Raw genomic sequence first — 24,289 nt, 5'->3', positions numbered from 1 at the left:
GAGCTAAATTGTTGTTATTAACCATCTTAATACCTAGCCACCAACACAGCATAGGAAACAGTTTTTAAACTGTCATACATCCCTTTAAATCTTCATACACTTAGTGGAACTTTCGCATATCTAAAAAGACATGTAATTTCCATTGAAATCCAGGCCACCTCTTATTCTAAACAATGAGACTATTGATCCACATTTTAAAAGAAACTGTAGAAAAGGAACTGCAACTTTTGCACATTAAAAAAATTTTTCAGAGTCTGAGGAAAATATAGACCATGTCCCCCAAAACATGGAAAATTTAAGAATAAAGCTAAGAATTTTTTACAAAAATTAGCTGGGCATGGTGGTTCACAATTGTAGTCCCAGCTACTTGGGAGGCTGAGGCACTAGAATTGCTTGAACCCAGGAGGCAGAGGCTGAAGTGAGCTGAGATCGCACCACTGAACTCCAGTCTGGATGGCACAGTGAGACTCTTTCTCAAAAACATAAAAAATAAAATGAGAATTTTTGTTCCTATTTGACTGTTACTGAGGATGAAAAAGCCACAGTATTTCTATTTTACAAGGCTTCGGTCCAGAAATTAGAGACCTGGGCCATGGTGACCCTGCAGAATAAGAAGCCAAGATCATAAGGATTGCTTAGACTTCCCATCTCTTCCTTAAATATGAAATGATATTTCAAATATCCCATTTTCAGGGTCATAGGGGTAGGTGTGCTTTTGTAAATCCAATCCCTTCATTTTTTGAACAACTACAAAAAATGAAACCCAAGAGGTGAAATAATATACTAAAGTTGACATGGCTAATTAGTAATCAAATCCTGTCCTAACTCAGAATTCAATTTCACTACACCATAGTCCCTTCCTTCTCCTGTCTCATAAATTAAAGACGTAAAAGAGGAGGAGGGGGAATGAGAGGAGGGGGAGGAGAGGAGAAGGAGGAAGAAGAAAATGTACTCACCTTTCTTTTCAAATGAACTGATATCTCATCCTCATGATTGTGGAGGACTTCCTGTTTTCAGCCATTATCACACATTGTTGCCTTTTACTCTGATGTTGAAATGACCTGCAGGAGAAATCAGGAAATCAAATAAGTATTTTTCTTTATTTAAAGAAACAAATGTTTATTAATAAGTGAGACACGCTAAAGATCATTGAATCTCTTGATGGACCAGGGAGCTCAGAACTGCCACCTCTTTCAGTTGTTCGGGCATGGCATCGATGAAGTACTGAACAAAATACACCAACATGGCAGTAACTCTTGTTCTCTCATGCTCCTACCTTTCCTCCCTCATAATTTTCTCTTTCTTTCTGTTTCAATTGCTTTACTTCTTCTTTACTCGTTTTCTTAATTTTTGTTTTTGGGTTGGAAGGTAGCAACTCTGGCTGCTTTGAACCCATTCCATGAAGTCTGAAATCAAGTGTCAGTGAGGTTGATTCCTTCTGAGGGCTGTGAGGGAGAATCTGTTCCATGCCTCTCTTCCAGCTTTGGTGATTTGCCAGCAATCTTTGGCATTTGGCTTATAGATGTGTCACCCCAATCTCTCCCTTTCTCTTCCTGTGGTGTTCTCCTCTGTCTTTGTGCCCAAATTTCCTCCTTTTATAAAAGATATCAAACATATTGGATTAGGGCCCACCTTAATGATCTTGCCTTAATTTAATTAAGTCTGTAATAACCCTACTTCCAAACAAAGTCACATTCAAAGGTTCTGGAGGGTAAAATTTCAACACATATTTTTGGGAGGACACAAGGTAGTCCATGACAGTACCAGTAGAAATATTAAGTGGTTAAGACATATAGGATTCTTCAAAGGTGTACTAATGTAGATTAAAAATATAATGTTGACTTTGCTAAAGATTATTAATAGCTTATAACCATTTAAAGTAAATTTGAAAAAATACACAAAAGTACATGCCTATTTGGTAAATATTCATGTATTTTACAACAATATACACCACAGCTATATATCCAAAACATTAGAGAGGTACATAAGGAATAGAAAGCTGTATGTACCCAGAAGATGATGAAGGGAAAAATAAAATGAAATACTTAAATTGTATTAAAATGAAATCTAATAAAATATAAATATGAAATTTATAAATAAGAACTGGGTCTTATAGAATTGACTAGAGTTGTTCATCATATACTGAGTAATATTACTAAATTGAGTTTGTATTCCTGAATTCCCAAGTAAAATAAAATACATTTAAAAATTAGGAAATTCAAGGCAAATATTGTTTCTTCTATATTTTCTTGAAAAACTCAAAACCTAGCCCACTGGGTCTTTACTCCTTTATGGCAACAAAAAACACTGTTTCTGAGTAGCAGCTGTATCTTTGAAAAGGGACTATGTTCTTGCAATAGCATCCAATTTGGTTTCACTCATCTGTAATCAGCTTGGCATATGTAAAAATGTGTTTGTAACTATTTCAAATTGTCTAGCAGAACAGGTGAGGCAGTTTAGATCAATGAGAATTTTGACCCTGACTAGAATGTATCATGTTCAAAGTGCTTTTGTACATTCAAGGTCAGTAAATTACCTTGATTTACTGTCCAAGCCCTGTTGCCTACAATCTTATTTTCTACCTTAATACTGTTTCCAATTCAGAGTCTATGAAAGAATCTCTTTCTTGGCTTCCAGTGTTATTTGTTTTACCTGCATACACTTATTCCTACTATAGCGTTATGTATATAAATAGTGTCTATTGTAACTGGAGCTATTGGGATTAATATTCTTATTTTAGAATATAATAATTTTGCCCATTTGATATAATGCATTTTAATCGGGCCAGTAAAATTCAACCTTCTCTAAACTGCATGTAGTTTAAAATTTTTAAACTCCTTATCAGGTAAAAACAATTCATACTAATGTTCGCTAAGCATTGTCATATTTTTCCCTAGAATGTTTGCATCATTTGAAATGTCTACTAACGGTACAGGAAAGTGTCTAAGTGTCTATTTTCCTTCATCTCCTCTTCTGACTTGTACTTTCTGTACATTATTACTTTTTAAAAGATGTAAAACTGTCTATCAAACTCCAACAATTATCTATGCAAATGCAGTACACACACATGCACACGCACACACACCATCTGGAATTCCCAACATACTTTCTTGTGATAGCACTTTTCGTTTTGTAATGCCATTGAATTTCATTTATTGGAAACACTCATAAGAGATCCAGGGATTGTTACACAAATGTCATTTCATTAGCAGGTCAGCTCTCTCTAGGCTTCCTGAAAGCCAGAAAAGAAGACTTTAGGCTTATTACTTTGGGAGCGATTTAACCAAAATTGTGTATCTTCTGCTAAACATGAGTGGTGAGTCATAGAGGTGATATAATTCTAAATCTTTCTAAAGTAAAACTGCATACTTTTATATTTAGAGATAAATGTGGAGGAAAAGGAGAGAGAATACATTGGAAAAATAAATAACAGAACTAAGATTTGCCTGTTTGTTCAGTGAGGACAAAGGTCAAACTATCTCCTTTGCAAATAACTTTATTTATGCATTACATTTTATTTAGAAATAGGATAATATTAACTACAAGTATTAACTTGATAGAGTTGTTTAATGCATATATGAATACATGAATTAGTGTTTTTTTTTTAATTTTGGCAAAGACCATAGGCATTCTCTTCTAGTTATGAATAAGGCTCAATTTTTTTTTTTAAACTAGAGTTCGTATGAGAAATGGCAGCTCTCATTGACTTCACTGGATAGTGCTGATATGTATACAAAATGTCCTTGAAGGAGCTCAGGCATGTGGGTAGAATGTTAAGAAGTGGGGTGCAAGCAGTGACTTGTATGCTTGCTTGTTTTGACCTGCCCTTTGTGTTTTCACTATCATTAAGAGAAGGGCTGTCCCAGGAGGCTGCTGCCCTTCAGCCTGGGTCTCAGAATGAGATGTGGAGCACACCTGAGAAGGCTAGGCCTGTGGAGTGAAGCAGAGCTACCCTGCCAAATCCAGCTGACTCCCAGACATCTGAGTGAACCCAGCTGAGATCACAGAGCTTTACTGGTGGATGTGCAGGTCTGTGAGAAAAAAATTCTTATTGTTGTATGCTGCTGGTATTTGGGGACTGTATATTTTGAAGCAATAGCTATAGCTACATCCTGCAACAGAAGTTTTGAATATTTTTGTTTTCCGTTTGTACAAGATAGTCCTTTATTATGTAAAGACCTGATTTAAAAGACCGTTTTATGTGAATTTACCATTATGTAAATTTCCTGATTTTTCTTCATCTCAGAAAAACACTCTTCTATTATTTCTTTGATTATTGCTTCTAAACCATTGCTGCTTCTTTCTTGTTAAGGAAACTCAAGTGTATTTATGTGGACTTTTTATTCTCTTTCTTTTTGTTCTCTGTTATCTCAGCATTGGTCACATTTTAACCTGCATTCTGAGTGGACTTACTATTTCCTCCACATCATTGATTCAATTTTCTATAGCCCAGTTCTTTTTTTTTTTTTTTTGCTCATAATAGAGCTTTAAGCCCTCAAATGTAGCTTTCCTTTTTAATGATTCATTTATGCTATCCTTTTTTAGATATATTCTTTTAACTCTTGAATTTATTTCTCATTTTTATTTTTCAATAATTTGAACTGAGAACACAAACTATTTTATTTCTAGAACATTCTTATGGTTTTCAAAACAAATTCCTGTTGGTGTGCCCTGCTACTATAATGATTGCTCTGGAATTCTTGTTTTCAGAGTTTAAGCTAAGAGTGATTTTCTAGTCAGCTCCTTCCTAGTTAAACGTGTGATGTTTAGTCCTCCGTGTGTATCTGCTACCCTAAGGAGGAAACTCCTAGTTTGTACTCTGTTATTCTTTCTGGCTTATGATTTTTCTTTGTGTCCCAAATATAGAAAAGGCAGTTAAAGGGGTGAGGGTTGGGGTTAAATTTCAGTACAAGAGTTCTCAATAATAGCCTATTAATAAAGCATTTGATTAGTTTTTCCCTAAAATGTACTTGTCTGTAAGTTATAGATATTCTATATCCCTGAAATATAATACTTATTTGACAAATACTGCTTTTAAATAAACAAACGATAAATATATCAGAGTGTTTCCCATTTGGCCGATGGAATAAAAAGCCATTTTTATTTTTTAAAGTTTCTTTGACTTTTAGCAGTAGTTTTCTAGAAAACCTGTGGTATTTACCCTGTATCCACTACCACAAATTGAGAACAGCCTATCAATATCTCCACATCGTACTTATGTGGCTTTCTTACTCCTTATTACCTTTAAGCTAGAAAAAAGTGTATTCAGCAGAATGGAGCATGTCATTCAAGAAACTTTTCTATTAAAGCTCTATTCCAGATGAAGGAAGCCTTCGAATCTCTAATCAAGATTCTGTTTTAGTTGTGTTATATATTCCCATTTAAAATGAGGTATAACAAAAAGGTATTAAACTGAAAGTCCTGGGCAGGAGAAAAATGTAAATGTCTTCAGTGTTCACCTCTATATCTGTTCATAACTCTTCCCCATCCTGCCTACTGTTCTAGGAGACAGACCAGAAACAAAAAGGAAGGGAAGACTGGGGAAAATTGAGTCTGAGGGAGCTATAAGTGAATGGACCTTTAAGAATGGCCAGAGCTTGTAATTCCAGCACTTTGGGAGGCCAAGGCGGGTGAATCATGAGGTCAGGAGTTTGAGACCAGCCTGGACAACATGGTGAAACCCCGTCTCTACTAAAAATACAAAAAATTAGCTGAGTGTGGTGGTGGGCACCTGTAATCCCAGCTGCTCGGGAGGCTGAGGCAGGAGAATCACTTGAACCTGGGAGGTGGAGGTTGCAGTAAGCCGAGATCGTGACACTACACTCTAGCCTGGGTGACAGTGGGAGACTCCATCTCAAAAAAAAAGGCCAGAGTATGAAGATTTTTATGTTTTCTTAAATTAAACAACTGGTGATGAGAAAACCAGGGGAAGAAGTTTAATTAACCTTCTCAAATCCACAGAATGGAATGCATTATACATTTGTACATGTAGAAGAAATACCTTTAATATTTGATTCAATATTGAAATAACTGTAAACCCCTTCAGGATGAAACAAATTACAGACAGTTAGAAATACATATTTAGACTATACAAAAGAAAGAACCTATGACAAGAGATGTAGGTCTAGGAGTCATTTAAGATGAATCTTTAAGTCACCCAATGAGATTGGCCGGAAAGACATGGGGACATTTGTGTCCACAGCATGCAAGTAAATAGAACAGCACAGACACTAAAAAAGAATAACCAAATATGGGAATTCACATTCCAGAGTGAAAATCATGAGCAGGAGCCACATCCTGAACAATCAGAGGATAAAGTGGCCACAGGACACATGAGGCAGAAATGATGGAGGTGTGAAAAACCTGGTTTAATTCTGGAAAACTAAGTCTTACTATTACAGCGATCTTTTTCATGAGAGAATTTTAAAGAGATAAAAATTTTAATCAATGCTACTTCTCTTAATGCTAAACCTTATTGTTACTACTTGTCAAGTGCTATAGCAAACCACAAAAGTAGAAGATTAAGAAGATATCACTAGATTATAATTGTAAAATATTTAAGATCAATACATGATCTCATATGCAGTGGGCGGAGTGAAAGTCAGGTATCAGTGGATTGAGGAGTGAGGGATCTAATGACCACTCTGATAACCTCTATAGCAATTTATTGGTATCATTTATTAACACATTAGACAGGGTAGGTACATGTTTAATGCAATCCTGTAGTCATTCAAGGAATTTTGGTTTTCTGAACGTTGAGTTAAGAGTGGAAGTAAAGAGTATAAAATCTACTTTTCATGCATCTTTCATGAAAGAAAGGGGTAGAGTTAGGGCCAACTCTGAGGAAGGAGTAGGATCTTTGTCCTTAAATTCTTAAAAATCAAGACTAAAAAAATAAAAAAATGTAGTCTAGTGAAAAGGACATTGTACATCAGATTGTTTTCTGCCTATCAGAAATACAGAATTTCCAAATGAAGTTTAAAAAGCTTTAAAAATATAGTAACAATAATAGAAATAAAACAATTTTGTTTCTTGATTCACCTTTGAAATGTACATGTTAGAATAAAAATGGTTCTGTTACATAAACTCTTGCCTTTCAGGAAGCAATCAATTCTGTAAGTTATTGTGGGAATTCAAAAGACAAAATAATATTACAATTAAAACTATGTAAAGAGTGGTGTGTGATCATTTTATTTATGGAACTACTAACAAATTACTCTTTTGAACACAGAGAAGTTAACTATCATTGTGATGTTTTATGATTTAATACAAGAGCTTTGATTCCATGGAGTTTGATTTTTAAAGCATTTAATTATGAGAAATATTTAATCATTTCAAAGAAGTATCTTGCCATTTCCTGGACTGTGAATAAGGTTATAGATCACATTTCCTTCAAAATCCTCAAATTATTTTTACATTAAAAACAAGGGTAGAACAGAACATATTACATCAATAGATTTAGTTTTAGAAAATTTAGAAGGAATTGTAAATAAAGATACTCCCCTTCCCCTCTGCCCCAAAATATGTGTGGCCCTCAGAGACCAGCAGACAGCCTCCCGTGGCTCACACAACAGTGTGGTTTTATCCCATGATTTTCCACCCTAGATGCTTTCTTTTTTTGGGAATCTTGTTTCTTTTTCTTTTCTTGACCCAGGTCTCTCACCTCTCTCATAATGTCTTAGTCATTAGGCCCCAAATGTTTGGAAAACTTCCACATGGAGTTGTTTTCTCTCTGTTTTTCATGGCATGCCTGGAACATTTTGTATTATAGGAAGTTGGGAAAAAGCAGCCAGAAATGACTGCTGACAAGTGAGAGGTCTTCTGTCCTCACTGAAATACAGTATAATTGGAACTTCCTGACATTGGTCCATCTTAGCTTAATCCCTTCGCCATACCTTGCCACTGAGAACCCTGGGGAAGGTTCTGACTTTCCTTCTACTTAGTGAGCATTCTGCTCATGTGTCTTCACCCTCCTAGTAAACCTCTCTTAACAACAATTTATGGTTTAAAATTATCAGGAAACCAAAAGGCAAGAAAGGGGACAAGGGAGAAGTGGATAAAATTATATGGCTTTATATTTTAGAAAATATGGTCCATAAATAACAAAGTACTTGCTGAAGTGGGGCAGAGCAAAGAAAATCCTTGAAAACAACACATGTGGAAATTACTATTTGTTGTAGACTCCAATGGTTCAGATACAGAATCATGATTAAAGACAGAAGTGATTTATTTCAGTAGAATCACAATGGAGAGATCTATCAGATGCCAGAAAGTAACCATCTCTCTGAAGTTCAAAGGCTGCAGACGTGGATAATACACAACTTTGTCTTCTGAAAGATTGCATGTTTAGATAGCGCTCTCATTATCTGAGGAATGGTAGACTAAAACAAACAAAACAAAAATAAAACCATTGTATTTATGCCAAATAATTGCAAAAAACAGAAGACAGGCATACCATAAGCATGATTTAGTTGCATACAACAAAAGCAAAACTTAAACAATTAATAAACAGAAGGAAGGTATTGGTATGTACCTAAATTGCAGACATTTATTTTTTCCACTTATCAAGTATTTGTGTATACCTTTCCTTTCCAGGCCTATTCAGAGACTAAAATAGACACGTTCATTGACTGCGGATGTCATGAGATGTACAAGGTCAGACATAATCAGATCCAGGCATGTTTGTATCTTTTTATAATGTAATGCCCAACCTTGTTTTTCACTAACCCTGTTCTTAGACTCTCCCTTTCCTTTAATCTACCTAGCCTTGTTTCCACCTGAATTGACTCTCCCTTAGCTAAGAGAGCCAGACAGACTCCATCTTGGCTTTTTCACTGGCAGCCCCTTCCTCAAGGACTTAACTTGTGCAAGCTGACTCCCAGCACATCCAAAAATGAAATTAACTGATAAGATACTGTGGCAAGCAATATCCACAGTTCCCAGGAATTCGTCCGATTGATAATGCCCAAAGCCCAGCGTCTATCACCTTGTAATAGTCTTAAAGCCCCTGCACCTGGAACTGTTTACTTTCCTGTGACCATTTATCCTTTTAACTTTTTTGCCTACTTTACTTCTGTAAAATTGTTTTAACTAGACCCCCCCTCCCCTTTCTAAACCAAAGTATAAAAGAAAATCTAGCCCCTTCTTCGGGGCCGAGAGAACTTTTGAGCGTTAGCCATCTCTTGGCCGCCGGCTAAATAAACGGACTCTTTAATTTGTCTCAAAGTGTGGCATTTTCTCTAACTCGCTCAGGTACAACATTAAGGTCAGGCTTTTATTGATGCTTATTTATTCATAAAAGCCACAAGCTACAGGGAGTTCCCAAGGAGGCAACTCTCCTGAGCATTATCTCTTCACTTGGCAGTCACAACCAAGGACACACAGGCTCAAGCTGATCTACAAGTTAGTCAATATGGCAAACCATACATAGTAGTATAATTAATACATGCATATGATAGATTAAAATTTCCACATCACAGTAACATTTAACATTGAGAGAAAACTGTGTAGTATAGGGAAAGATGTTAATGAACCAGTCCAAGGATAGCAACACGGACAAGGAGAGTGTCTTGGACTAATCTAGGCACTTGTCAAAGTCTTGCAAGGGAGAGTTCTTGATTTGGGCAGAGCCTTTAGCAGCAGATGCTGGGTGCTGCCCAAGAGTGACAGCAGGACAGTGTCTAATGAGATGACTGTGTTGAACTGATGAAGTCCTGTTCTTTGTACCATCCTTGCATCCTCTGGTGAGGGCTGTCTTACGCCTCAGTCTTGTTGGGTATAGACTCTATTGATTAGACAAACATCTGGTCTCACTGATGTGATGCCGTTTGAAATATAAGATGAGGTCTTTTTCTAAAATGGAGTTACTTATGTCTATGGTGCTCTATACAGTGGATATTGTAATTTTGAAGAAAACATAAATAATTTTTTATAGATATACTTCTGGATACGTGAACCCCAAAAATCTGAGACACATTATCAGTTAATTTAGAAAGCGTATTTTGCCAAGGTCGAGGACGTGGGCCCATGACACAGCCTCAGAAAGCCCTGACAACATGTGACCAAGGTGGTCATGGCAAAACTTAGTTTTATACATTTTAGAGAGACATGAGACATCAATCAATACATGTAATAAGTACATCGGTTTGGTCTGGAGAGGCAGGACAACTTGAAGCAAAGGCAGGATGACTGGAAGTGGGGAGGGGGCTTCCAGGTCACAGATAGGTGACAGACAACAAACAGTTGCATTCCTTTGAGTTTCTGATTAGCCTTTCCAAAGGAGGCAATCAGATATACTTCTATCTCAGTGAGCAGAGGGATGACTTTGAATAGAATGGGAGGCAGATTTGCCCTGAGCAGTTCCCAGCTTGAAAGGGCCCAAGGTATTTTCCTTCCACATTTTCCCCCTTTTCTTCTTAATCTTTTGGAGAAAGCATTTTAGAAGAAAATGAGCCTCTGATCTCAGGTTTCACCTGATCTCTTATGGTTAGGATGGTTTATTCCTAGATGGGTAGGTCCCAAAAGCTCATTTTTAGCAGGTTGTGAAGTCTCACATCCTATGAAGAGAAATTAGGGAGAGGAGAGGAGAAAACAACAACAAACAAAAGAGCAATCCTGGAAAACTGATATAGGCCACATTACTCTGAAATCTATACATCAGTAGGCAGGTATGAAAGTGGCTTATGTATGTAAATAGGTTGCTGTTATTTTCTTCTGAAGTTTAGGTTGTCTGGTTTGAGTTTACAGGGTTTTAAGAAAGCACAACTTAGTTTTCAGTGACTCTCAATTAGGAAAAATGGAAAAAAAGAAGGAAATAAAAGAAAACATTATTCTGAAGACTTGGAAAAACATTAAGCAAGATTAGATCCTAACAACAGGGGTACTATAGTTTTTGAAACATAATTTTTCTTTCTCCAGGTTCCCATTTTGCTAAAGGCAAATCGAAAATGGTTTTCTTTATTATACTTGGCTTAATTATTTGTATGCATTGCAGCAAGAATAATTATTTTTACATAGACTTTTAAATTGGCTTTAATGGAACTTTGTTCCATAGAAGGAATCTCAGATAAGACTTTTTAAAAGCGAGCCCAGCCATGGTTTTGTGCCATCAAATATCTGTGAGTTGGGTATATTTCCTCTCCTCTTGAGGTTCCTGGGGCTTCTGGGCTTGTCAGAAAGTGGCATTCTTTACTTAGCACAGGTCAGGAATCCTGTACAGGGACTGCATACACAGAATATGAGGCCAGTTTTTCCAAGGGCTTTATTGGCTCCATAACTCGAGTTTGATTCCTTAAAGGAGAGCACACCATTCCAGTTAAAGTCTTGGTCAAATAACCAGTTTCTCCAATTGTGTCCTGTTACAAATGAAAACAGATTCTTTTTTTTTTTTTCTTTTTTGAGATGCAGTTTCACTCCTGTCACCCAGGCTGGAGTGCAATGGCACGATCTCATCTCACTGCAACCTCCACTTCCTGTGTTCAAGCAATTATCCTGCCTCAGCCTCCCAAGTAGCTGGGATTACAGGTGCCCACCACAACACCCAGCTAATTTTGGTATTTTAGTAGAGACAGGGTTTCACCATGTTGGCCAGGCTGTTCTCAAATTCCTGACCTCAGGTGACCCACCTGCCTTGGCTACCCAAAGTGCTGGGATTACAGGCATTAGTCACCACTCCTGGCCTGAAAACAGTTTCTTATTGCACTTATGCAAATAACTACATTACCATAAGTTAAGAATACTCACAAATAGTTCCAAATTCTGGAGAAACCAGATAGAAACAAATATGCTCCAAATTTTGCTCATGGGAGTATACTAAATTTTTTAAAGTTGTCAATAGCTCAAAAGAAAAGTTGTAAGACTCTGAAAAACAAAACAAAGAATCGGCAAACATTTTAAGCAAACAGTTAGAAAGAATAGTTCAGTCCATGCAGTTCTGCTTGATACTCATTAACATTTTAACTCTCCGTGAGTCCTGAACATTTTTTTCTCTATTCCGATGTTACAATCTTTGAAGTTATCAGAATCTTGCATTCAAGAGCACCTGTTGAAGTTTTATAGCTGATTATAAAACCAACTTCTAAAGAGGACCAAAACAAGACAATTGTCCATGGATGAAAAAAGGTTTTAGGGCACCCATAGTCAAAGACGCAATTGAAAAAGAAATGTATTATCACTGTGGCACACAATAACTTTAACATAACAATTATTGCTAATAATGTACACTAAGTCATATCAAAATAACAGGAGTTTTCCATAATTTTGGAACACATACCAATAACATATTTATACAAATATAGCCCAAAGAAAATAAAGCACCATTTAATATTTGACAATTCTTCTGGCATAATTTTTTTACCAAATAAGCAAACTTATGTCATTTTTGGACTTTAGGGAAACTAATATCTTAAAGGATTAATTAGGTCAGAAAAAGACATAATTTGTAGTTTGACTTTGGAAAGCTTGTCAAATATAAAAGGTTTAAAACACTTGATATCACAAAATAGGATTACAGGCCATTGTGAAGTCATTCATGTAACCAAAGTGGTAACTCAAGCATTTCAAAAAAGTGAAAACCTTCATTCTTAGAGAGAGGAGACTTAATTTTCCAAATAAGAAGTCCTAATAAAAATATCATGAAGCCAATTAAATGTTTTCCCAAATTTTGCAACCAATCTATAAAATTTAATCTTGATCATAAAATATAAGTTCCATAAGCCTTTTATAACTTTTATAACCTTTATTAAGGAGTTGGTTAATGCTTCAAGAAAACCTTGCTAATCTGACACAGTGGTCCATATGCTGGTCTTGCATCAGTGTGTCTTTGACATTAATGATTAATTTATGCAGAAACTGAACTTATTTTATCTTTCAAAATCGACCCTTACAATCTTACGTGCCCACCTCTTCTGTGATAGTCCCTGGGCCTTGAGAAATTGAATGGCTTTCATTTCTGGCCCTGTGTCTCAGGAATGCAGTTTATTTTGATTGGCATCTTCTACAGGGCCTGAAGATGAGGCTTTAATTGCTGTCAGTGTTTAGGATTTAGCAGGACTTGGAGTCCTTTTTAGACCCAGGAGTCAAAGCCCTGTAACTCAATGTCACAAAAACTTTAAAAGCACATACAGGAAGATATACGGATGTAATAACCTTAATTCAAAAAATTATCTCTGTTTTTTTCCTAAGCAAATCAAAACTTAATCATAATACGACAAATTCATCATATACAAGTTTTTGTTTTTTCCTTAAAATAAATCCTCTTATTGTGACTTACACCAACTGTTCATGACATGCTTGGGACCTTTTGGTTTGTCCTGAGTATTCCTCCTTCTGAAACAACCAGTCATTTTATCTAAGAATAAATCTGCCATATAAGATTCTTTCTCATATGAAATTGTTTCTCTTTAAGCTTTCTTACCATGCACACATAAAATCTCTTTATTTTTATAACTTTCTTTACATCTCTTTTTTATTTCCTGGTTCCTTTTACCTCGTTTTATACATAACCTTTAAATAAGCTTTGAATTAGATAAAACTTGTTCACCTATTTTTTTTTTTTAAAAAAGGACACACTTTTTTTTTTTTTGCGAGAATATTCTCCTACAATATAGATTGGAAAACACCCAAATAATGAAATATCTATTATTTAATTTAATGTAACTTTAGATTCTAAATTATGACATTTGTCTACAAGTATTTATCTCATTACATTTACCTAATTATTTTAATTGTTTACCTAGATTATTTATGAAAACTGTAACAGTTATGATTTAAAGTTATAGATTACCATTGCAAAAATATAACTGAGGCAGTGAAAATGATATGACCTAACTGACTCCATCTTGCTTCTAGCCTCCAAGCTGTCCTTCATTCCTGGACTTTGGGATGAACTTAGTTTACAGTTTAGCTTTGAAACAAAGACAGTAACAATTCTTTCCCAAAACAAACCTCCTTCCTGCCTGTGGACTAGACTCCCTAAAGCCACAAGATTAGAAATTATGGTAATCTTACTAAATTTAAGATGCAGATGTTCATTAAACCAATATCAATGTCTTATTTATTAAAAATTACACAAGCAAAGATCACTTTGTTTTGGGCTGGGTTTATAGTTTTGTAACCCTTGTGCCAAATTTTGACAACTTATACTATTTGGCAGGGATAAGCATGAAATTGCCTGATTAATAAATGCCAAAAAAATGTATGCTGGCAATTCCTCAGACATTTCTGATATTACTTTACTAATAATTTTACACCTGGCATTATTTATTAAAGCTTTTACTTAAGTTCTATAAACTTGAAAAAGCATTTGACTAGTCTTCTCTTTTTTCCTGATATTTTATTTAAACGCTTTCATTTTTCTTTAAGCCAATTAATTAGAGCCCTTTATATATTTTTCAGTAGTGAAACATTGTATACACAATACATAAATACATAGATGTATTGGGCATGTCGATGGAAGCACATCTTATAGATTCAATAAGACCTTTTTTTTTCCTATCTTAGACTTTTAGATCCTTGATAACCTCTTTTACAACCCGAGGCAGTTGATAGCTACATAGGCTTAAATTTGCATATTAAAGGAGACAACTCAGTTGAAAATTAATAGCAAAATTTCCATTACAAGGTACAGAGAGGAAAAGTCTGGTGGTACTAGTGGGAGAAGCTTTTACTGTACTTAAAAAACTTTTTTAAAACAAAGACATTTCTGAGTGTCTAAACTACGTTCTCCCTTAAAAACCCAAGCGTAGCTTCTGTTGTAATAACTATTTTAGTCAATATATCAGCTGAAAAGAGCATTCAGTCAACCGATAAGAAAGAAAAAAAACTTTTGCTCAAAAAAAGACAAGGTCTTAGGAGAGAAAAACAAACAAAAAAACCCAGAACAATGAAGGCCTTTTAAATACAAATATGCACACGTGCACACATACACACATACACACGCACATCTTGGATGTTATCCTTCTAATTAAGCTGACTTTTAATCATTAAACTTCTTTAAAAAATATTTTAAAATCTCATTACTGTATGTCAGCTAGGAGAAAATGCTGCTCTTTCAGTAGTACAGCCATTCCTCTTTCAGTTTGGTTTGACTGGCAAAAATGTGGCCTTGTTGTGTAAATAAAGCCCCTTTAGTAGTCAAAATTAAAAATCTTTTCTCTTTTTCTTTTTCCCTTTTGCTGGCCATTTTCCTCCCACTTCAAAGCCCTTGTTCCCCATAATTTAGTTACTCTTTGGATCTGACCAAGTTGGGATGTATGTCAGTCCCAAAATGTGCTGCTCGTAGACCTAGCTCTTCAGAGTCATGACCCCCTGAACCTGTTCTGTCCACCCATGTCTCAGCTACCTGGCAGTGTGTCAGGGCCTCAAGGTTCGGGAGGGGTCAGCTCCTTATATGTACCTGCTGGTTGAGATTAAACCCCAAGTATGTTCTTCTGAGGGGGAACCTATTTAGAGCCACTGCAAGTCTTAGGGAGTGTTTCTCCCAGACACCCTCAGGTGATTCTCAGTCTCCTGAGAATGCCAGGAAAGGCTGAGGGGAGCAAGGTGCTCTTATTTCTTTGGAGTGGAACATTCCTCATTAATCAGCTAGAAGGTTTGGAGTTGGTCAAATCTGATAAGGGAAAGCACGGAAACACACACACACACACAAACCCAACAAGACAGTTAAGAAACAAACAACAAAACAGTTAAGGAAAACTAACAATGATCACACAAATTATATGATTTCTGAGTGCTCTAAGTGTAAGCAGAAATTAACACCAGCTGCTTGTTAATGCTAACCTTAGTTGTTTAAAAAGAATTTGCAAGACAGAATCCCAAACCAGTTTCTTACCTTGTGATGGGTCTCAGGCTGTAGACTTCACTCTCCCATCCTAGCAGCAGGGAAAAATAAAACTCCTCTTCCCTGTTGGCAGTGAGCTCAAACTCCACAAAGGGGTTACCTGCCTTCCATCGTCATGAAAGTAGGAAGACATGTCTTCCTTGTTAGGAAGCAAGTAAAACTAAAAAAAAAAAAAAAAAAAAAAAAAAAAAAAAGAAGTTGTACAGCAAAATAAACTTTAGATCTTGACCAAATTTTGAAAGGTCAGGGATTCGCTGGAGGAGGTGCTCACAGACCTCAGCAAATTGTCCTATTGGTTTGAGCCATAAAGTTAGCTGATGCGGGTACCAAGCACCCATAGGAGATTTGTCACAGGCCCGGGCATCTTCACTCAGAATCCCCCTGTGGTTACCAAAATGTGAACCCCCAAAATCTGAGACAGGTCTCAGTTAATTTAGCAAGTTTATTCTGCCAAGGTCAAGGATGCACGCCTGTGACACAGCTTCAGGAAGTCCTGACGACATGTGCCAAGGTGGTCGGGAACAGCTTAGTTTTATACATTTTAGGGAGACACAAGACATCAATCAATGTATGTAAGAAGTTCAGTCTGGAAAGGCGGGACAACTTAAAGCAAAGGCTGGAAGACTGGAAGCGGGGAAGGGGGCTTCCAGGTCACAGGTAGGTGAGATACAATGAGCAGTTGCATTCTTTTGAGTTTCTGATTAGCCTTTCCAAAGGAGGCAATCAGATATGCATCTATCTCAGTGAGCATAGGAATAACTTTGAATAGAATGGGAGACAGATTTGCTCTGAGCAGTTCCCAGCATGAAAGGGCCTAGGATATTTTCCTTTCACAATCTGTATGTGACTCATTACAAGCTGTAATTTGCAGTCAGGGTTACAGGACTATGAAAGTCAGAGCTGCCATCTGCACCCTTCGTATATGGAGTTTTTTTTTCCATGTGGTGAGAAAAAACTATTGCCACCTATGGGATAACAATTCCATACCACTGGGATCCAAGGGAAAAGTAAATCACTTTATAGCTCACTTTGGAAAAAACTCTCAGGAAAAATCTTTGATGGTCACATCTGAAGGCATATGCAAACAATATTAAGATTTTTAAAAAAATTTGTTATGTCTCTTTCTCTATTTTTAAGTTTTAGTCAAAATTTTAAAAATTGAAAGTATTTTACTAGAAATATTTATCAAGAAAAATGTAGATGCAAAATGATCAAGTTTGTGATTTCTGGAACTATCTAAGCATTGCAGTTATGAGAAAAAGAATCACAAAAGAAAATGCAGATAATGTTTCTAAACCTTTAAAATTAACAATAAAAGACCAGAAACAAAATTAAATGCAATTACAAACATAAGAATATAGAGAAAAGGATAATGTTCTTACATATTAAGAAGAAAAACATGAATTATTCAAAATAATATGGATAAAATCTTTTTAAAAAATACCCAAAAAGGAAATACAAAGAGCCAAGAATCATGTGGAAGAATGTGGAGAAATAATCAGCATCATAAACATAAAAATAGTTTTCTGTTGTAATCATGGCACTTTAGTATTGGCACAGGAACAGAGCAACAGACAGAATACAGAGAAACAAACAGAATAAAGTCATAAATAGACCCACACATATATGGTCTTAACCTTAAATTTTCACTTCTCTGGATTAGGCCAAGAATTTTTAGATAGCTCACAAAAGGCATACATGAAAAAAATGTAAGTTTGCACTTTATCAAAATATTGTATTATTAACTCCATTATTTGAAGTCCGTTTCTCCTGTTTTCTCCTGCAAAAATCCTCATCAAATGTATGTTGACAGCTTGTATACATCTTAACTTTGTCTCGCAATTCCTCAGCCCTGCTTTCCTTTCTTGTGTAATTTATTTGCCCATGACATTTTCTTATATACCTAAGCATATTTCTGAGAATATTAAATACATGTATCTTAATGTCAATTTCTGTTTTTAATAATTTTTTGTGTAAATTCTTCCATGTGATGGTTTTCATTTTTCTTTTATTCTGCTGTTTAGTTCAAACATTTGTTGGCTATTCCTTGGTTTTTACCATCTGCGGCAGAATTGATTCTGTTCTTCTCCATGGGGCCAGAGTAGCAGAATGCCTATAGGTCCTTGGTGGCTTCCCTTGTGTTACAAGCAGGTTTGTGCCTTAACCTTAAATTAGCATTTGCCAGCAGCTCAGCCGAGCTGGAAGAGAGGGCTGAACTTCCAGATGCTGGAATAGTTCAGAAAAGCAAAAATGAGTCAGGAATGAAAGAGGAAAATAAACACAGCTCGTATTTTAGGAAACGTCAACAAATTACCTCATCCATTAAGATAATTTCCCATTTGTTCTTTTAGTTTTTATAAAGGCTCTGTCCTCATTAACTTATTTTGAACAGTTTTAACATTTCTATTGACGTGGTGCATTTGAATGTGCATAAACACATATCTCAAAGTTTAGAGACTATGTCCATGTGCACTGCTTACTATAGTTATATCTGCTGAGTGGGAAGAATAAGATGATGTTTCCCAACTGCTTGTTCAGACACTTTAACATTATTTGAATGCTTTTCAATTTTGATATTAATATTATACTTTTTAAAAAGGTATAAGAACCATCAGCAAGGTAAAATTCTGCTGAGAAGTAAAATAAGATTGTGATTTTTCTTATTTACTTTTTATTTAGCAAAATACAATAGCCCATTAGTAACCTTGACAACAGTGGTCTTAGTGATTAAGTTTAATAACCTCAGATAAAACTTAAAAAAAAATTGTTAGGGAGTTAAGTCTGATTTATTAATTCAAACTATTTTAACATTGATTAAAACAATTTTCGAGAAAAGATGGATTCCTAAACATGCAAAATTTTAAGGTGCTTAATAAAAAGACATGGTTGCCTCACATATCTTATGCTTCTCTTAGCAAGTACATACTAATATATAAAGACAATTTCTTGACAAGGAATAATATGTTAAACATTAACCACATTTAATATTCAATTATTAGATTTAACATTAAAATTTATCAGATGTAAAAGTATTTTATGAAGCTTTAGGTGTGTACATACATTCCTTTTGATATATATGTTTTTTAATTTTAACTTTTGTTTTAGATGCGGGGGTACACGTATAGGTTTGTCACATGGGAATATTGTGTAATGCTGAGGTTTGGGGTATATATCCTGATATGGTTTGGCTCTGTGTTCCCAACCAAATCTCATCTCAATTGTAATCCCCACATGTGGAGGGAGGGGCCTGGTGGGAGGTGATTGGATCACGGGGGTGTATTCCCCCATGCTGTTCTCGTGATAGTGAGTGAGTTCTCATGAGTTAAGATGGTTTAAAAGTGTGTGGTTTCCTTCGTTTTCAATCTCTCTCTCTCTCTCTCTCTCCTGCCACCTTGTGAAGGAGGTGCTTGTTTCCCCTTCACCTTCCACCAAGATTCTACATTTACTGAGGCCTCCCCAGCACTGTGGAACTGTAAGTCAATTAGATCTCTTTTCTTTACAAATTATCTAGTGTCAGATAGTTCTTTTTAACAGTGTGAAAATGGACTAACACAGATCCCATCACTCACATAGTGAGCATAGTATCAGATAGGTGGTTTTTCAACCCATGACCCACTCCCACTTTCTCTGTCTAGTGCTCTGCAGTGTCTATTATTCTCATATTAATGTCCACATATGCTCAATGTTTAATTCCCACTTATGAGTGAGAACATGTAGTATTTGGTTTTTCTATTCCTAAGTTAATTCACTTAGGATTATGGCCCACAACTATATCCATGTTGCTGCAAAGGACATGGTTTCATTTTTGTTATGGCTGTATACTATTCCATAGTGTCTATGTACCCCATTTACTTTATCCAATCTATGCTGACGGGCACACAGGTTGATTTCATGTCTTAGCTATTGTGAATAGTGCAGCAATGAACAAATCAGTATATGTGTCTTTTTGGTAGAATGATTTATTTTCCTTTGGGTACATACGCAGTAGTGAGATTGCTGGGTCAAATAGTAGGTATCTTTAAGTTCCTTGTGAAATCTCCAGACTGCTTTCCACAGTGGCTGGACTAATTTACATTCTTTTTTTTTTTTAAGTATTTATTGATCATTCTTGGGTGTTTCTCAGAGAGGGGGATATGGCAGGGTCATAGGATAATAGTGGAGAGGAGGTCAGCAGGTAAACACATGAACAAAGGTCTCTGGTTTTCCTAGGCAGAGGTCCCTGCGGCCTTCTGCAGTGTTTGTGTCCCTGGGTATTTGAGATTAGGGAGTGGTGATGACTCTTAAAGAGCATGCTGCCTTCAAGCATCTGTTTAACAAAGCACATCTTGCACCGCCCTTAATCCATTTAACCCTGAGTTGACACAGCACATGTTTCAGAGAGCACGGGGCTGGGGGAAAGGCCATAGATCAACAGCATCCCAAGGCAGAAGAATTTCTCCAAGTCAGAACAAAATGGAGTCTCCTATGCCCACCTCTTTCTACACAGACACAGCAACAATCTGATCTCTCCTTCCTTTCCCCACACTTCCCCCCTTTCTTTTCAACATAACCGCCATCCTCCTCATGGCCCGCTCCCGATGGTCGCTGAATCTTCGGAACTGTTGGGTACACCTCCCAGACAGGGCGGCCGGGCAGAGGCGCTCCTCACTTCCCAGACAGGGCGGCCTGGCCGAGGCTCTCCTCACTTCCTCCCAGACAGGGTGGCCGGGCAGAGGCGCTCCTCAGTTTCCAGACGGGGCTGCCAGGTAGAGGCGCTCCTCACTTCCTCCCAGATGGGGTGGCGGCCGGGCAGAGGTGCTCCTCACTTCCCAGACGGGGAGGCCAGGCAGAGGCGCTCCTCACTTCCTCCCAGACGGGGAGGCCAGGCAGAGGCGCTCCTCACTTCCTCCCAGACGGGGCAGCCGGGCAGAGGTGCTCCTCACCTCCCAGACGGGGCGGCCGGGCAGAGGCTCTCCTCACATCCCAGACGATGGGCCGCCGGGCAGAGATGCTCCTCACTTCCTATACGGGATGGCGGCCGGGCAGAGGCTCTCCTCACTTCCCATACGGGGTGGCCGGGCAGAGGGGCTCCTCACATCCCCGGTGATGGGCGGCCAGGCAGAGATGCTCCTCACTACCTAGACGGGGTGGCGGCAGGGCAGAGGCTGTAATCTTAGCACTTTAGGAGGCCAAGGCAGGTGGCTGGGAGCTGGAGGCTGTAGCAAGCCGAGATCACACCACTGCACTCCAGCCTGAGCAACATTGAGCATTGAGTGAGCGAGACTCCGTCTGCAATCCCAGCACCTCGGGAGGCCGAGGCGGGCAGATCACTCCAGGCTAGGAGCTGGAGACCAGCCCAGTCAACACGGCGAAACCCCGTCTCCACCAAAAATACAAAGAGCAGTCAGGCGTGGCGGTGCGCGCCTGTGATCCCAGGCACTCGGCAGGCCGAGGCAGGAGAATCACAGGAGCCCGAGGCAGGGAGGTTGCAGCGAGCCGAGATCACGGCAGTACAGTCCAGCTTTGGCAACAGAGGGAGACCGAAAAAAGAAGGAGAGGGAGACCGAAAAAAGAAGGAGAGGGAGACCGAAGAAAGAAGGAGAGGGAGAGGGAGAGGGAGAGGGAGAGAGAGAGAGAGGCAGAGGCTAATTTACATTCTTATCAACAGTATATAGTATTTCCTTTTATCTGAAGCATCAACAGCATCCATTATTTCTTGACTTTTTAGTAATAGCCATTCTGACGTGAGATGGTGTATCATTGCTGTGTTTGCATTTCTCTGATGATTAGTAATGATGAACATTTTTTCATATGCTCAATGGCTGCTTGTATATCTTCTTTTAAGAAGTGTCTGTTCCTGTGATTTGCACATTTTTAATAGGATAAATGTTTTTTGCTTGTTGATTTGTTTAAATTCTCTATAGATGCTTGTATTAGCCCATTCTCACACTGCTATAAAGAACTACCTGAGACTGGGTAATTTATAAAGAAAAAAGGTTTAATTGACTCACAGTTCTGCATTGCTGGGGAGGCTTTAGGAAACTTACAATCATGGTGCAAGTTGAAGGGGAAGTAAGCACTTTCTTCACAAAGTGGCAGGAGAGAGAGTGAGAGAGAGAAAGAGCAAGAGAGAGACAGAGAGAGAGAGAGAGAGCACAAAGAAAGCCACACACCTTTTTTTTTTTAAGATGGAGTCTAGCTCTGTCACCCAGGCTGAAGTGCAATGGTGTGATCTTGGCTCACTGCAACCTCTGCCTCCTGGGTTCAAACAATTCTCCCACCTCAGCCTCCTGAGTAGCTGGGATTACAGGCACCTGCCATCACACCTGGCTAATTTTTGTATTTTGGTAGAGACAGGGTTTCACCATGTTGGCCAGGCTGGCCTTGAACTCCTGACCTCAGGTGATCTGCTTGCCTTAGCCTCTCAAAGTGCTGGGATTACAGGTGTGGTGTAAGCCACTGCGCCTGGCCAGCCACACACTTCTAAACTATCATGTCTCATGAGAACTCACTCACTATCACAAGAACAGATATGGGGGAGTTGCCCCTGTGATCCAATCACCTCCCACCAAGTCCTTCCCTCAACATATGGGGATTACAAGATATAGGTGGGGACACAGAGCTAAACCATATCAATGCTGGATATTAGACTTTTGTTGAATGGATGGTTTGTGAATAAATTCTGCTATTCTGCAGGTTGTTTGTTTGCTCTGTTATAAGTTTCTTTTGCTATGCAGAAGCTCTTTAGTCTAGGCAGAAGCTCTTTAGTTTAAGTCCCATGTGTCTACTTTTGGTTTTTTTCTTTTGTGTTGACTTTAGTGAATCTGATGACCATATGCCTTGGGGATGGTTGTCTTTTATAGTATCTGGCTAGGGTCCTCTATGTTTCTTGGATTTGCAGGTCAATCTTTCTAGTGAGATTAGGGAAATTTTCATGGACTATTTCCTCAAATATATTTTCCAAGTTGCTTATTATTTCTTTTTCTCTCTCAAGAATGCCAATGAATCACAGATTTGGTCTCTTTGCATCGTTGCATATTTCTCAGAGGTTTTGTTCATTTTTCTATATTCTTTTCTCTTTATTTTTGCCTGACTGAATTGACTCAATTACCTGTCTTCAAGCTCTGAGATTCTTTTCTCTGTTTGGTGTATTCTGCTGTTAATACTTCGCATTGTATTTTGAAATTCTCGTAGTGAATTTTTCAGCTCAAGAAGTTCAATTTGGGTCTTTCTTAAAACGGCTGCTTAGTCTTTCAACTCTTGAATCATTTTACGGAATTGCTTTACTTCCTTGGATTGAGTTTTAACTTTCTCCTAGTCTTGATAAGCTTCCTAGCCATCCAGATTCTGAATTCCATGTCTGTTATTTCAGACATTTCAGACTGATTAACCATTGCTGGGGACCCTGTGGGCCTTTTTGAATTGCCAGAGTTCTTATGCTGATTTTTTCCTGTCTGAGAAGGCTGGTGTTCCTTTAACTGTGATGGAAATCTAGTATAGTCAGTTGGCTTTGTTTCTGGAAGGTTTCAGAGGGCTAAGGCTCTGTACAGGGTCTTTGTTGTTGAATTCTTGCCCTTGGTTTATCAGCAGGGAGAATTAGCAGAGTGACTTGTTGTTTTTGTAGTTTGGGCTGCAATCCGGTAGATAGTGCTTGTGCTTGACAGCAATGGTTGGTAGACAGGTTCTTATTTGCAGTATGACTCCTTTGCGTATCCTTGGATTTGCAGCTATGCTCTGTGGTGCAAGGGGGAGACAGGTGACCCCCTCACCAGGTCCACTCCTGGAGTTTGGGGGAGCCACCTCTGATCACTGGGACTTTGCCAGCAATTCCATTTATTTATTTTTAATTTGATGTTTCAGCCTCAGGGCTCCCTTGGACAGAAGTCCAGTAGGGAAATAGGGCACATCCTTACTGGACCTGCCCTGTGGAGGGAGGCACATCTAGGTCCTAGGCCAACCTGTGAACCTCTGCAATTCACCCTTCTCAGTTTTCTGAGAGTGTGGGGTCCTCCTCGACTTGAGTGCAGGGCACAGATCCTGGCTAGGTAATCCTGAGCCATGGGCCAGGGCCCTGGGGTACCAGGACCTGCTTGCAGCTCCCTCCTCCAGACCGTCGGGACTGGGTCCCAGGTGTGCTATCGGATCCGAAGGGCTCCCAGGCTTCCAGAATGCACTTAGGTGGCGCAAAGCACCCAGGGTGGGCAGTGGAGTTATGTTGTGTACAGCCTTCTGCAGGGTGGCCAGGCAGGAGCCCTAGGAGCGGCTGGCAGGCAGGAGGCCTGTGGGACAGATGTGCCCCAGTCCCACAGGGAAGGTGGCCCTGCTTTCTCCCCAGTGGGTAGCTAGGGCCAGAGCCTGTCAAAGGGAGTTAGGCAGCCCTTGGTGGGTTAGGCTCTGCCAAAGCTGTCCCTAGGACAAAGGTTCCTGGCACCATGTTTGCAGCAGCTCTGTCTCTGTCTAATCTCTGAAGAC

General features: G+C 38.3%; 1 protein-coding gene across 1 annotated transcript in view; it reads right to left on the bottom strand.

Annotated features, from left to right (window-relative positions):
* Window positions 1-964: 964 nt before the first annotated feature.
* LOC112133829 (plasminogen-like protein B) overlaps window positions 965-24,289 on the bottom strand; it is a 133,042-nt gene continuing 109,717 nt past the window's right edge. Inside the window, exon 4 of the mRNA XM_063725301.1 lies at window positions 965-1,061. Coding sequence (XP_063581371.1) covers window positions 965-1,061 — 97 coding nt within the window. The remainder of the gene's footprint in view (window positions 1,062-24,289) is intronic.

The sequence above is a fragment of the Pongo abelii genome, chromosome 5 (assembly GCF_028885655.2).
Source record: "Pongo abelii isolate AG06213 chromosome 5, NHGRI_mPonAbe1-v2.0_pri, whole genome shotgun sequence".
Classification (NCBI taxonomy): Eukaryota; Metazoa; Chordata; class Mammalia; order Primates; family Hominidae; genus Pongo; species Pongo abelii.
The sequence above is the reverse complement of the archived record's forward strand: the minus strand, read 5'-3'. Positions and strand labels throughout refer to the sequence as shown.